Here is a 14,607-nt window from a genome sequence, read left to right as displayed (position 1 = left end):
GGAATGCATTCGCGCACTTAATTTCGTTTTTCACACAAAATTTGATACAGGTTCTTTGATCCATTTTTTGGAATAGGTAAAAAACGAAGACGATCCAAAACACGTGCAAGCAAAGCAGCTGTCAACAATTAAATAAACATTCRAAATGGCCGAGCTTGTCGGCATAASTRAGAGACATGAGWACCAAYATAWCGCCAYAAAAAATTCGAAATTCRAATATACGTAACSMGCGARAWTTCAAAATTCGCRATACTTTTTGAACACRCCTCGTAGGTAGTGTAGTACCGTTCTTTTAATCCCTTCGGGTTTGCAGCGGCGGCAAATATTGTTATAGAGCGTTATGGTAGCTGCAAGTTTATATGTACTCYTTCTAGACTTATTTAATATGTTTACTTTTAGTTTTTGTCTTGTCATACCCAGTTTTCCAACTTTAATATCATGATCATGATCAGCATTTTTTTCTCATTCCATTCAATAATGTTTAAAATTTCATTATASAAAGTTAYATYCAAGAACAATGTTTGCAAATYATTCAAATTTATTTTCAAAGAATCGTTCTCMAATTKCAAGTTKTCGTGGGTTTTTGCCATTTTATKATCGTAATAATCGTCCATCTGTGCTCGCTGAGTTGAAAATTTCGAGCATATAGTACATATTCTTTCAATAATGTTCAAGTGCCAATAAGACAAAGAAACGCTGGAACAAATGAAAATAGTTGCTGCCGTTAATAAAGAATTCGGACTGTCGCCAGCCACAACTTGGCGGATTCTGAGAAAGGATTTCTGCTTGTATTCATATAAAATTGTTCTTACTCAAAAAATGCAGTCATTGGACCAAGGTAAACACCGTAAATTTGACTTCAACTTAAAAACGATAAAGATTTTCTTAAACAAAACATCTTCTCCGATGAGGCTCACTTTCATCGGAGTGGTGCGGTAAGTAAACAAAACCGTCAATTCTAGCGCGATGAAAATCCACAAATTATTCATGCACAACCATTACATTTACCTAAAGTGACAGTTTGGTGTGATTTTTGGGGTAATGGAATCATGGCTGCGTACTTCTTTCGAAATGAAACTAGTGAAATCATTACTGTCAATAGAGAACAGTACAGATCGGTGATAACCAACCTTTGGCCGCAAGTGGAAGGAATTGATCTTGACAACAACTGGTTCAAAGAAAACAGAGCTACGTGTCACACAGCATGTTTCAACAACCGAGTTATTGCGAGAAAATTTTGGAGATTCGATTATTTCATTTCATTGGTTGGCCTCCATGAAGTGGTTGTTTAACAACATTACACAACTTTTTACCTTGTTATTTGAAGTCATTGGTCTTTAGCAATAAACCAGACTCTCTTTCGGCTTTAGGAGTTCATGTCGTTCATGACATACGACTTCATTTAGTGGAGAAGTACTCGAAAATTCGGTTCTTCGAAATCCTTCCTTCAAAAGAAGTCATGGAGGCCAATTTAATGACGTTATATTTACAGCTCAATTATATCGACTATCACATTTATTGAAAAACCCTTTTGGCCATATCTGCTTCGCTGTCTTGTATTTGGTTATAGASCTGTTCTGAGGCTTGCGTTCAAATTACGTTTTGAACTCMCTCTGGCTTGTTTCTAGCTGGCATKTTATTTATTATATATGCCTGGGATTCGTTTAAAGAGGCTCCCGACTTTGCCAAACCGTTTGCTTTTTCGTTGCCGAAAATGTTGTTGTGACTGGGAAGAGAAATCAGGATCTTCAGAGTATACACCTGGCCATACACATCAGTCCGTTTTGAACGCGTCGGTATAAATAGCGGTAGCATCGTCCTCTCCTTCAAAACCTTCTTCTTCCTTCACGTCTAGATGGTAACTTCACCCGAAAGCGATTATTGAAATTCAGCCTAGGGAGAATACAGTTTGATCTACTTAGAGTTTTGTGCTGGTTCAGAATATAGCCTATAACTCTTCCTGAATACATGAGCAAACTGCGCTCTAAGTTCCATTTAATATTTTAAAATTATATTCTTTATATAATGCTGACCACGATACCAGTGTACCAAATGTAAGAATTAATGTAATGACCACCATATACATCAACTTGGCTCTATTCGGTTTGAGGCCCCAGTTCCTAGAGAGTATTTTCTTGCACACATAATCATATAAGTAATATTTCTTCTTAATATTCATTTTCAGTATATTTTGGTTCGGTGGCGGCAAGCTGGAGTATATGTTTTGGTTTGTCAAAAAATCGAAGGTTTCTCCCCACACTTACTAAGCGAAAAAGAAAATGTTTGGTAAAAAAAAAGTTTGAAGTAACTTTACGCCGTAAAACAATAAAGCGATTTGCGCACTCAAGCTTTTTAATTTTATTTTACAGGCCTTTCGTCACTCTTTTGATACCCCTTGGCATCACGTAGTTTCGAAATTTGCAATTCAACCCTGCGGTGCTCACTTTCGATTTACTGTTATTTTCGCTTACATAAAAAATGCTCAGCAATTATTGCGCTTCAATCACTCTAAAATAGCCACAATTTCTTTCTTACGCTCGAGCGCACTAAGCCCCAGAATAAAGTGAAATGCGCTGAAGCATCATTATTTAATATTTAATGGCGATTGAGTTAAATGCGAAATAATTGCTTGTATATCTTTTACGGCTTACAAGCTAAACAAAACATTATGCTGCTCATTACTTTTGCGCGCTCAACTTTTTATGCTCAAATATAAATATCAGTAAGTGTGTGTGTGTGTGTGTGTGTGTGTGTGTGAAGGCGGCGCCGATGACAGTGAATGAGTGAGTGAGTGAGGTGCACTCTTCACTCGGACGCCGAAAAGGCGCCGCTGTCGACTGTGTCTGTTTGCTCAAAGTCAATAGAAAAATGGTAAAGAGAGACAAGTCAAGGCAGGGCGGGGAACGTTGCGTTAAGTCAAGTTGAGACTCATTAAATGAGTAACAAAGAAACAATAACAAAAAGGTGGGGATGGAAATGAGTTAAATTGTGAAGCTTGTGCAAAGAGTCAAGGCAAAGGCTGCAAGATAAAGTGGCGAAAAAGCTGAAAGCTAAACGAAATTCGCAAACAAAAATCAGGAAGAAGATATAACGAAGGTATAGGTGTTGGCGAATTTGTCTTCATTATGAATCTCGGTAAGAGCTAGTCGATGATTTTCAGCTCTGCTAACCTTTAAAGGCTATTTATTTTGCTGATTTTGCTTCTTATTACTTTTATTTTTGTTGTGGCAAGTGCAAAAAAAAGAGGAAATTAATTAATAAACCCGCCTTTGAATTTTTTTTTTTTTTTTTGGATTAGACCGATTACGAAAAACTTCAGGGGATTTTAGTATCAAAAATGTCTTATACAATGGTGGAAATATTAAAAGGCCCTTCATAGGCTCGCATTAGGGTGAGCCAGTTTTCATTGCAAATATTAATAGGCCCTACATAGAGTCGAATTAGGCTTTAGAATAATTATTAGGCGCTTCATATACTCGCACTAGGGTGAGCCAGTTTTCTATGTACTTATTTTTATTTTTTTTGTTTTAAAGAAATTTTTTCTTTGCAATTTTTCTTCAATAAATTTATTGAAAGCAAATTTAAGAGAAATATATTTTAGGARAAACTTTTAACGTCAGATAATAAAGACGTTGAAATTTTCCAGAAAACATGTTTGTACATTAAAGTGAAAAATATCCAAAAATAATAGCCAAGTTACTCWAAAATATTTTCATATTATTCTTGAAAATAGAAAAAAATATCGGGTTAGATCTGGAAACCCCAATTTCCAAAATCCCGAAACAAAATCCCAAAAATCAAAATCACCAAATTAAAAAGCTCTCAAAAATAAAATAAATCTTTCAGATCTAGCAACGCGGTATTATCAGTTCTTTCGCTTAGAATTTACTTTTGTTGACCTTCGACAGCGATTGGAAATAAATAGCCATGGCTAATAAAAAAACCGAGTTATCATCAGTTTTTTCGCTTAGAAATCCTTTTTTGGCATGCAAATTGGAGAATTTTGAGTTTGGGTATTTTTTTTTATATGGGGGACTGAATTTTTAGGGTTTCGAGCTGCTCTCAAAATAATCAAGCTATTTTTTAGAAAATTTTTCAAAATTCACATTAGGATGGGTAACTTTTTCCAAAATATCTGATTTTTTTTTTTTTTTTTGACATTTTGGGTACTAAATTGAAAAATCTTAACTAATCAAAAGCTTGACATTTTTACAAAGTAACCCACCCTAATGCCACATATAAGATTAACAATACCCACAATTGTATGTTAGTACATGTAAATACGTCAATACTAATAATCAGCAGATACTCGCAAACAAAGCGCACAAAAATCACGGCACCGTCAGTCGCATCAGACCAAAAGCAAAGAAATAAACGCAAGAAAAACAACACCAAAGGCAACAAGCGAAAACTGCTCAGAGGCATTTCTCTGCTGTCTGTCTGCTTCCCATACACATCCGGCGCTTAGGCCCCCCCCCCCCCTTTTATGAGCAGCTCCTACACAACACAACGCCCAAAAGCAGGCTTATGTTTTTATAACGCTACTCTTTCTCGGCACCCATGCCGACGCCGCAGTCAGCGCAGTGCCGGCGGCAGCAGCTTTTCATTGTTATTATTGTTAGAGTTTTGACGATTATCCTTGATTGTGTTGTTTTTGTTTTCATTGCGCCGCTTCTTGTTTGCTTTACTCTTTTCAATGTGTACATGTGCATGTGTGTGTATGTGAGTGTGCAAATACCCAGCACACTCTATTTGCTGGCTTGCATTTGTATGTTTGCCAGCCGATGCTTAGCTTGTTTGCATACGCTTTAGCTTTATCGTTATTATCCTTATTCCAATTATACGGAATTATAAATGCCTGCCAGCCACCGCCAACACTACCAACACTACCGTCTACACCGCGCTCCTGATGAGGCGGCAGCCTCATTCATGCTCGCCTTCATTTGTTCGTTCATTTRTTTAGTAGACGCCGGGTAGGCAGTTAAGTGGCAACGGGTGAAAAGATTTTCTCATTTACACCCGCCTGGCACCCAGCTCCGTCGMTGTTTGACTATCTTTTGTCTCGTCAACCGCCGTTATTACTGTTATTTCAGCCGCCTGGCAAACAGATTTTGCTGTTGTGGCAACTTTCGCACTTTATGCCTTCGTGGCAGTCACCGCCGTTGAATTGCTGGTTTTAAAAATGTTAGTCGCTTGGTGGGGTGGGCTTAATATGAGCTGCTTAGTTGAAGTGACTATGATTAGTGTGAAATCACTTTAATTTTAACTGGACTGTTGTTGTTTTTGCTGTAGCTGCCGGCAAATCGTGCGAAAATTAAAAAAAATTTACTTCACATTAGTGGAAAATCTGTTAAAGCGGAGCTGGATTAATATTATATTTATGGTGGCGCTATGGGAACAGCTTGTTTGACTTTGAAGGCCGACACACGTACTTGCGTGCTATTAGTAGTCGTTTACAGTTATAAATTGGCTAAGCTGAGATTGTTTAAGATACAAAATACGCTCAGAGGTTTAGCAATCAATATCTGACAAGATATTCCTGGATTAGGATATGAACAGTTATTTAAACTACCTGGTCTTTCTTCAATGTTTACCTGATTATTTTTCTCTTTTGTTCAATTAAGTTATTAACTCGAGTTTATTGGCTATTCGATGCCGCTAAACCAAAGTCCTCCAATGCTAAAGTTTTGGTTGTTTTTGACCTGCCAAAATTAGACCCTTGTTCAGATCAAAAACCTGGTAAGTCGTTCTATGGAGACCTAMAGCAATTTTCACCAATTCTGAATTACCCGGTGGAGAATTTTAGCTATAGGGTGCTGAATGTTAGGGTGCTGTCTATGTTAGAGCTTTGATTTTACATAGACAGAGAGAAAATAATGGAGGTTTTGCACTGCGTTCTATGGTTTATTGCGCTTTCTCCTAAATCACATATGGTTACAAAGGTTCAGCACTCTGAATAATTCCAAGAGTTTGTTGGGCGCAATAGTGATAATATGATCGCGGTCCATGCAGATGGATCTTAGGGCCTTGCTGGTTAATTTAGAATCTGGTGTTCTGGCGTTTCCTGTTCCATATTGAACAAGTATTTCTAGAGCCTACAGTGTCCAGCCTAAAGTGCGACAAGGAGACGGAATTTGTCTCGGTGGAGGTTGATCATATACATATATAAACCTTGCTAGATTGTAACGTCCCAATAGTATCTTGGCGTGGCGCATTCTCTCTGTGTGGTGCCTGTGCTATTTTCTCCTCAATCTCTTATGCGGAGCAACTCCTTCATAGTGTGAGACCCCACCGCAATGCATGGTACTGGCACTGCCGCCGCAAAAAGTTGTTTTTTGACGAAGTTTATAAACCAGATATAGAACTCATCTGAGTAGAAGATCTTTCGATGAACGTGAATAAGCTTGTACAATTTCTAAAATGTGGCATCATGAAATGGTAAACCTTACTGAAACAAYCTGAACACAAACCTAAAAATACATATGGCCGCCACGAGTTTTCATAATGACACAAAATGATAGACTCCAAAAATACTTCAACATTTTTCAAATTAGTTTTGGGAAGAACAGCTGCGAAGTGAACAAAGGATTGGTAGGTTACGCAGGGAGGAAGTTACATAGTCCTTGCCAGTATTTATCTCTCTATCACTCTTTTTATACCCTGAACAGGGTATATTAAATTTGTCACGAAGTTTGTAACACCCAGAAGGAAGCGTCGAAGACCCTATAAAGTATATATATAAATGATCAATATGTTACGATGAGTCTATTTAGCCATGTCCGCCTGTCTGTCCGTCCGTCTGTCTGTATACTTACGAAGTAGTCCTTCAGTTTTTCAGATATCGTTTTAAAATTTTGCAAACGTCATTTTCTCTCCAAGAAGCTGCTCATTTATTGGAGCTGCCAATATCGGACCACTATAGTATATAGCTGCCATACAAACTGAACGATCGGAATCAAGTTCTTGTATGGAAAACATTTGCGTTTGGCAAGATATATTCACGAAATTTGTTATAGATTGTTTTTTAAGACAACAATGTAATAGCCGAAAAAATTGTTCAGATCAGATTACTATAACATATAGCTTCCATATAAACTGAACACATAGTTACTAAAAGAAATGCACCTGTGAAGGGTATATTAGCTACGGTGCAGCCGAAGCTAACGTTTTTTCTTGTTTTTTTTTACCATTACACAGTCTCTGGTCTCTGGTATCCCAAAAGTTTAAGCCATGAAAGTTAGAGAGATCTATAGAAGAATAGTGCCATGAAACCAGCTTTACTCGATTATCGTATTTATAATATGTCTAAGTATCTGGTTCGGTTTAATTACTTGTTAACCTTGTAAGCACTTTTCCTTTAGGATCATAATACTCCAAYGTTGCGTACCGCTTAAGCGAAGTTATCTAATTAATTTCTCTGAATTTTTTTATATGATATGATCAGATTCGGTACAGAAACATCAGTTGATAAGCTGAAGTACTTATCAACGGTCTATATACTTTTTTCTAGCTTTTACGGTTTCCAACCTCATAGAAGAGTATTTATAATACGAAGTGATATAATGACTGTGAGCCCATCCATCACTAAGTCTACGATAGCGATTAAGATTTCACCGCAGAAACTATAATTTATATTGATTACTCACTGCACTTAGTCTGATAGTGAACTTACAAGCACTTACTTAAATTGTATTTCCCCCTACAGCGCATTAATTTCAATTAATTCGCTCACTGCGCGCAACACCAATTCTCGGATRTATAATAATTTCTGCTTTTCTATGTACTACTCWTTGCAGATTATCAATTGCGGTGACTTGGATAGCTACCCGTTGCTGCAGTATCTCGATCTCTCGCACAGTCGCATCGAAGATATCGAAGACGATGCGCTTGGCCGCTTGGAGATACTCGAAACGCTCTTCCTCGACCACAATCGCCTGCGCAAAGTGCCCGTCAGCCTACCCACCTCGCTGGAGCATCTCTTCTTGCAGCACAATGAAATCATGGATTTGCAAGCGCAAACCTTMCAAGGACTCAATAATCTGCAAACGCTCGATCTCTCGGGTAATAAACTGCTCTATTTGCCAGCGCTGCCGTTGCCCAAATTGCTGACACTCAATTTACGCGCGGCCGGCTTGCGGGGCGTCAGCCAAGCCATGGTGCACACGTTGCCGCGTTTGCRTGACCTGCTGCTCGATGAGAATCCAATTAAGTGCAGCGATTTGCTGAGCATTGCCGAGTGGGCGACTCCGTGTAGGATTGTGGAGCGCAACGGTCCAGCTGACAGCAGCAACATTACGGCAGAGGAGAGCTATAATATCGAGCGCAATAGTATTATGGGCGATTTGGGTGAGGAGCAGCAACAACAACTGGACGGCGATAATCGCATTGGCAGCATTGGCAGCATTGGCGACGGCGAGGAGCAAGTAATTGCCCTGAGTGCAAGTGCAGCTAAACTGGGTCAGCAAAAAGCCGATAAAGCAGTGGCGACGGCAAGCGCGGAGACCACGGATGCGGCGGAGGCAGCCACAAATATCGAATTGAAGCAGAAGTTTGTGCGGATGCACAATTTTTTCGAAAAGTTTAAGAGTAATTGCAACGTTAAAAGACAATCGGCTGTAAGCATGCCAGCACCCGCAYCCACACYCACACCCACACCCGCTTGTGCTGTTGAGTGGGAGGCGAGCGGCGAGCAGGCGCCGCAAGYGGATGCAGGCAGTGGAGGGGTGACCAGCGAGCTCACATTCAATTTGCCAAACGAATTGCGAACGCAAAGCGAGAAATTAAATGTGAAAGCAACCGCAACAGCAGCAACAACAACAACAATGCCAAAGAAGGATACGCTTGGTGAAGCCATGAGCAGCAGCGTTGAGGCGAAGGCCAAATCGGGCGCGCCGCGTCAGAAGAAGTCTAAGAAGGAGGTGAAGAATGTTAAAGCTGAGATGAAACTTTTCAAGTTTAATCAAAAGAATTTTACGCCTGAAATGGCAGAAAGTTCAGAGGCAACAACAAGAACAGATGATGCAACAGCAACGCTTGCAACCAACGGAACGGAAGCACCATTTGATTATAAGACACAGGTCTATAAAACAACCGCAACAGCAACAACAATTAAGACAACATTCCCAACAACAATAAAAACAATAGCAACAACAAAATTTCCAATAACAACAAAGCACACAACAACAACAAAATTCTCAGCAACAACAAAATTCTCAGCAACAACAAAATCCACAGCAGAAACAAAATTCTCAGCAACAACAAAACCGACAACAACAACAACACTTCCAATAAAAACAACAGTTGAAATTACAACAACACATGGGAACGTAAACTTAACGCCACGGACCGCAAGGGACGAAAGCGCCATTACCACAGCTACAACAACAACAATGGAAAACCAAAGAACAACTGCGGCAACTACCACRCCGGCAATGGGRGAAACTTTGCAGCAACTTGCCACTGTTGCAACAGGAAGTGGTGCGGCAAACATTGCCAATTTATTGAGACAACAAATTACTGCAACAACAATGCCGGCATTGATACTAAACAGCAGCACAACAACAAGTATACTAGAAAAGCTTCCAACAACAACAACAGTGSCAGAAATTGTTGAAGCACCCAGTGGAGCGGCAAAAACTATGTTTCCTGCAACGTTGCAATACCCAGTTAGTGACGTTGAAGCGAGTGATGCACAAACAATAACAACAACAACAAGCGCGTTAAATGCTAAACTGACAGCGACGTCATCATTAAATAATACCAAAGAGATTTCCGTTAACGAAAAACAGCAGCGACTAGATAATGCAGCTGCAACAGCTACAAGTACAACAAATAGCGCTGATGTTGCAACTTCATTGGAAATGGCAAAAAATGCCAGCACAGCAAGAACAGCACAACAGCTGTCGGAGCGAATTTCAGCAACGTCAACAACTGAAAGCAGCAATAATAACACTTACATGAAGACAACAACGGCTACAATAACAACAACAACAACTTTACAAGCAACTACAAGCAGTAAAAATGTAACAGCAAGATACTTGCAAATGAAACGCTCACAAGCAGTGCCTGACGCACGAGCAACACATGCAACAAAACGTGTTGCAGCAACAAAGTTGATAAACGCCGACGAAGCAACATTTGGGCAAATGAGCGTTGGCGCGCTGCAAACAGGTCAGAGTGACGCGGCAAAAAGTGAATTGACAACACAAAAGGCAGCAGTGTTAGTGGAAACAACAACAACAMAGGTTATGCCAACAACACAACAATTGGCAGAGGCAACAATACAGACAAAGTCAGTGGCCAAACAGAAAGTAGATAACAATTTAACTCGAAATGACAGCGACAATGACGGCCATAAAGTGCAGGCAAACAAGCTAGAAGCGACGGAGGAGCAGGACAACGAACAGAGCATGATAGTGGCAGCAACAACAATGGCAGTAAACGAATTGGCAAAGCCAAAGACAACACAATTTTGGCAGCAACATAATTTTAAACGGGCAAATCCGTATCCAAACGACATTTCCGGTCAGCAACGRCACTCGRCGGAGGAGCCRRGAGTGGCAGCTGSARGMACTACTGAGCACAACATAAAAATAGAGACCATAATGCAACCAACAACAAGCAGCACATATGCGCCAACACACAAACACGAGCCGCTACAGCTGCACATACGAGATCGACATTTAATTGGAACACCGCTGCTCATGCACCGCGGCCAAAATATGCTGGTGGAGGCGGCCGARGTGCTTAAGCAAACCACTGTGACGGTAAAATCAACAACAACAAYCACAACACCAATAMCAAAACTCCGCAAAGCAAGCACTTTGAAGATAACAAACGAGCCAGCTTTGGCCAAAAGCCAGCCAACGGAAGCCGAACATCAAGAGTACAGTCACCCCAGCGATGGGCGGACGGTAGCAAAGCAGCAGCGGAGTGCTCTGAAGGCACATCAGCAGTCAAATAACTTCACCCATACCGAGCGCTCACAGGCGGAAGCAATAAACGTGCARACAAATGTGACGCCAGGGCTTAGAATTGGTGGCGCGGTGCTAGAAAGCAACCAGCAGCATAACGATAGTCCTGCAGATAAGCAAATGTTGGCAGGAAAAGCAGTGAATACAAACAAAACAACAACAAGAGCAAAGTGGATAGAGACCACCGCCGCTACCACAACAGATAACATAAACAACGAACAGCATAAAGTAAAAGCTAGTGGAGCGTACAGCAAAGGCAGGCAGCATGAGTTGGAGCACAAAGCGTTGCCAAAGAAACACGACGATATTGGCGGTGGTGGCAGCGGTGGCGGTAGACGCAAACCCACTTTGATTATGAAGAAAATGACCATACAAACACAGCACACCAAGCACACACAGACGCCACATCAGCAGGCGCACTACATGCTCAATACGCCKCGCGAAAATGAAGCTGTGTTCCGCGACCGCGGCGTTGCGGCCGCAGCTGGTATACCACAAGCGCTCGCGGGCAAACTTTTAAAAGCGAATAGCGAAACAGCAGCAAATGGCATTACACACGACTGGTTTGAAASCGGCAGTGAGCTAGCAGAACTTGCGGCWACGCACAACATAGCGCCGCAACATAAGCATAGCACCGTTAACACGCCCATCATTAGAGATGATAATCACGCGCACTTGCTCGCCGCCATGGATGAGGTGGCTACGCTGCAAAACTTGGATGCGCCCACAGCACAGCACTCGATCAGCAGTCAGCGGCGCGACCACGAGCCACTGCAAGTACAAGAGCGCGCCGCCTTGCACTCGCAGCGACAACAATGGTTGGATGTGCGCGAAGTGGGTGGCGGCACAACACATCCAGGCATTGTGCTGTTACTCTCCTTTTCACTGCTTGCCGTGCTCTTAGTCGGACTGATGCATGTCTATCGCTGTGATGTGTTGCCATGGCGGCGACATTTGCTGTCACATCAACAGCGACCACATTTGCAGCGTCAATTCAATGGCGGCGCCGATGATGACGCGCACAGCTTCTTGCATTATCACAATAATGGTGAGGGGCAACAGCAACAGCAACGCGCACAGCAACCGCCGCGCTGGCATCATGGCGAGCGCACACGCGCAAACTATAGCTCACCGCTGCACAACTTACATGTGCGCGAGCTGCAAAAGACATCCGCCGTGGAAGTGGAGGCGGCAACGCGCATCACKCGCAGCTATTATGATGTACGGCCATTTGAAAAGTCCACTACGGCCGCGCGACRTCACGGCAGCGCCGGCAGCAACGCGAGCGGTGGCAGTGGTGAGGTGTCGCGCAATAGCAGCAGCAGTCTAAGTAGCACACGTTCGTCCTCCACCGCGGGCAGTATGGAGGCGGATGATGCTTTCTATGTGGAAATGGCAGCAGAGTGTGGTCAGCTGGGTGGTTGTGTGAGCGCGAATGATGCCCTACACTGTGACATGTTGCCAATGGAGTTGTTGACAGTTACAGCGGCGTGTAAGCGCTCTGATGAATGCAATGCCGACACAGCGTTGCATGCGGCTGCGAGCCAGCGCGCGGCGGATGCCAATATAGATATTGAGCGGAATGCGGTGATAGGCGAAAAACAAGCATACAAAGCACAGTCATGTGGTGGCAATAGCGCGCCGTTAATCAATGACAGTCGAAGAAAAGTGAGTGCCAAAACAGCAACAGCGTCGTCATCTACACGTAAATTCGATCTGTGGTGACAAGCGATGTTCCAGCGACAGTATGCGCCGTTCCAATAAATTTCAACAGTGGCGAAAGTGCGAGCAAAGCGCGATAGCATAAGARAGAGAGAGTGCGGACATATGTGAATGAGAGCAAAGGCGTAAAACCAACAAGCAAATAACAGTTAGTAAGCCAGTCAAGCACTGACAACTGCCAGTTGATAGCTGACAGTTGACAGATTTCCGCTGACAACTGTAATTGAAATGTTATAAGTAGCAACAAATGGTGAATGCTTAAATTGGCGTTACTTGAAGGAAGTTATAATGTAAGTACATAATTTAGACAAAGTGTTAGTGATAGCCTGTTGTATAGCAGTTAGTATAGGATACAACTTAGGTTATGATAGTTTGAAAGTATAGTGCGTAAAATTCAAAAACAAATAATAACAATGAAGAATGTTTGCAGCAGTAGAAAACTATTTTTAAGTCAAACCATAAAAATAAGAAATAAAAAATGTACGCAAAGTCAACTTCCAATTGCCAAAAAATTATTTTCAAGAACATCAACTTACGAAATAAACACAATGTAAATATAAATATCAAAAAATAATTGATTTAAAAATTTCGAAACTTAATTTAAGGAAAATTTTATTAAAAATTGTTTCATTATTTTCACAGTAAATGTTTAATCAAGAAATATAAATCTCGACAAATAGAATTATGAGAAAATAATAAGAGACATCGGAAAATAGGCATAGGTCAGTAAAACAAAAACTGATGCAGTATTGTTAAATACCGTTAGTTTGAAACTTCAGAGAAATAAGATCACAACTGAGTCTAAAATTTACTCAACACACAAAAGAACATCAGCACATAATGAAATGTTTCCAAATCTATCAAAATGTTTCCAGAAATAAAATTCCTCGCCCTAAATTCTACTTTATCATCAAGCAAACATACTATCCTGGGTGTGATTCTTCAACAGAAACTGGTTGTTTACAGATCCATTTTTATGCCGAAATACGAACAGTTCTAGGAAGTTGTTGTATCCAGATCCATTTTTACTACAAAGTACGAAACAGTTCTAAGAAAATTCGAAAACATCGTAAAGCCGCATTTTTCCAATTAAAGCATATGGAGGAATGATTTGAGAACTGCGCATACTTTCGCGTAGATTTTATAGAAATTTATGTAGGCTTACGCCAGATAGGATAATACAATTGTTCTCACCAGTGGCGCCTGTAGAATTTTTTTCTGGGGAGTTTTTCCTTCCAACATATTTTGTGTATTTGACTTTGAACCCTCCAGTGGGCACATCACTGTAAGTGCCTCACTCCAAATTCGTTCTTGGTTCTGCTAAGTTCAAACATTTCAAACTTACTTGGTAAGGTCAAGGACTTTCTAATATGAAGCAAGTCATCACAACTCTAATAAATGTGGAATCGAATATTTTTGAATTTGATATCAATATAAATAACGCAAATTGAAAGAAACGAAGTAAGATTGTGTGAAATTCAAGGTATTACTAGCTCTCATGTCTTATATAGAGCAGATGTTACAGTTACAGTTTAGTTCGAATTCTTTATACAGAACGCGAACGCCTTTTGTGAAGTTTAAGAGAGACTCGATCTGTAATTTTGATAACTCATTTAGTTCTTTGGATTCCAAGTTATCTAAGACGGGTTCTAGATAAGGTCGAACAGCAGAAGAGGCGCATGTACATGTTGTTGTTGTAACGGGTACCTAATTTCCGTTAGGATAGTAAGGAGTAGATAAATTGTCATCGACGTCATCCAGCGGAAAGTCCTGGAAACGCGCTGTTTCGGCGGTTCCGGAGTAAAGGTTGTTCTCTCGTAATTTCAATGAAAAGATTTTCTAAGAGTTTTGTTATATCGTGTGAGCTTTGTGACTCTTTAGTAGAAATGCTAGTCTACGCAGACTCAGACGA

General features: G+C 40.9%; 1 protein-coding gene across 1 annotated transcript in view; it reads left to right on the top strand.

Moving 5' to 3' along the window:
- LOC108977676 overlaps nt 1–12,698 on the top strand; it is a 130,639-nt gene extending 117,941 nt beyond the window's left edge. Inside the window, exons 3-4 of the mRNA XM_018947491.1 lie at nt 7,797–9,077; nt 9,450–12,698. Of these exons, the coding sequence (XP_018803036.1) occupies nt 7,797–9,077; nt 9,450–12,698 (4,530 nt within the window). The remainder of the gene's footprint in view (nt 1–7,796; nt 9,078–9,449) is intronic.
- Nucleotides 12,699–14,607: the final 1,909 nt, after the last annotated feature.

Source organism: Bactrocera latifrons, unplaced genomic scaffold (assembly GCF_001853355.1).
Source record: "Bactrocera latifrons isolate USDA-ARS-PBARC rearing strain unplaced genomic scaffold, ASM185335v1 scaffold_94, whole genome shotgun sequence".
Classification (NCBI taxonomy): Eukaryota; Metazoa; Arthropoda; class Insecta; order Diptera; family Tephritidae; genus Bactrocera; species Bactrocera latifrons.
Note: the sequence above shows the minus strand (reverse complement) of the source record. Positions and strands in the feature narration are given on the sequence as shown.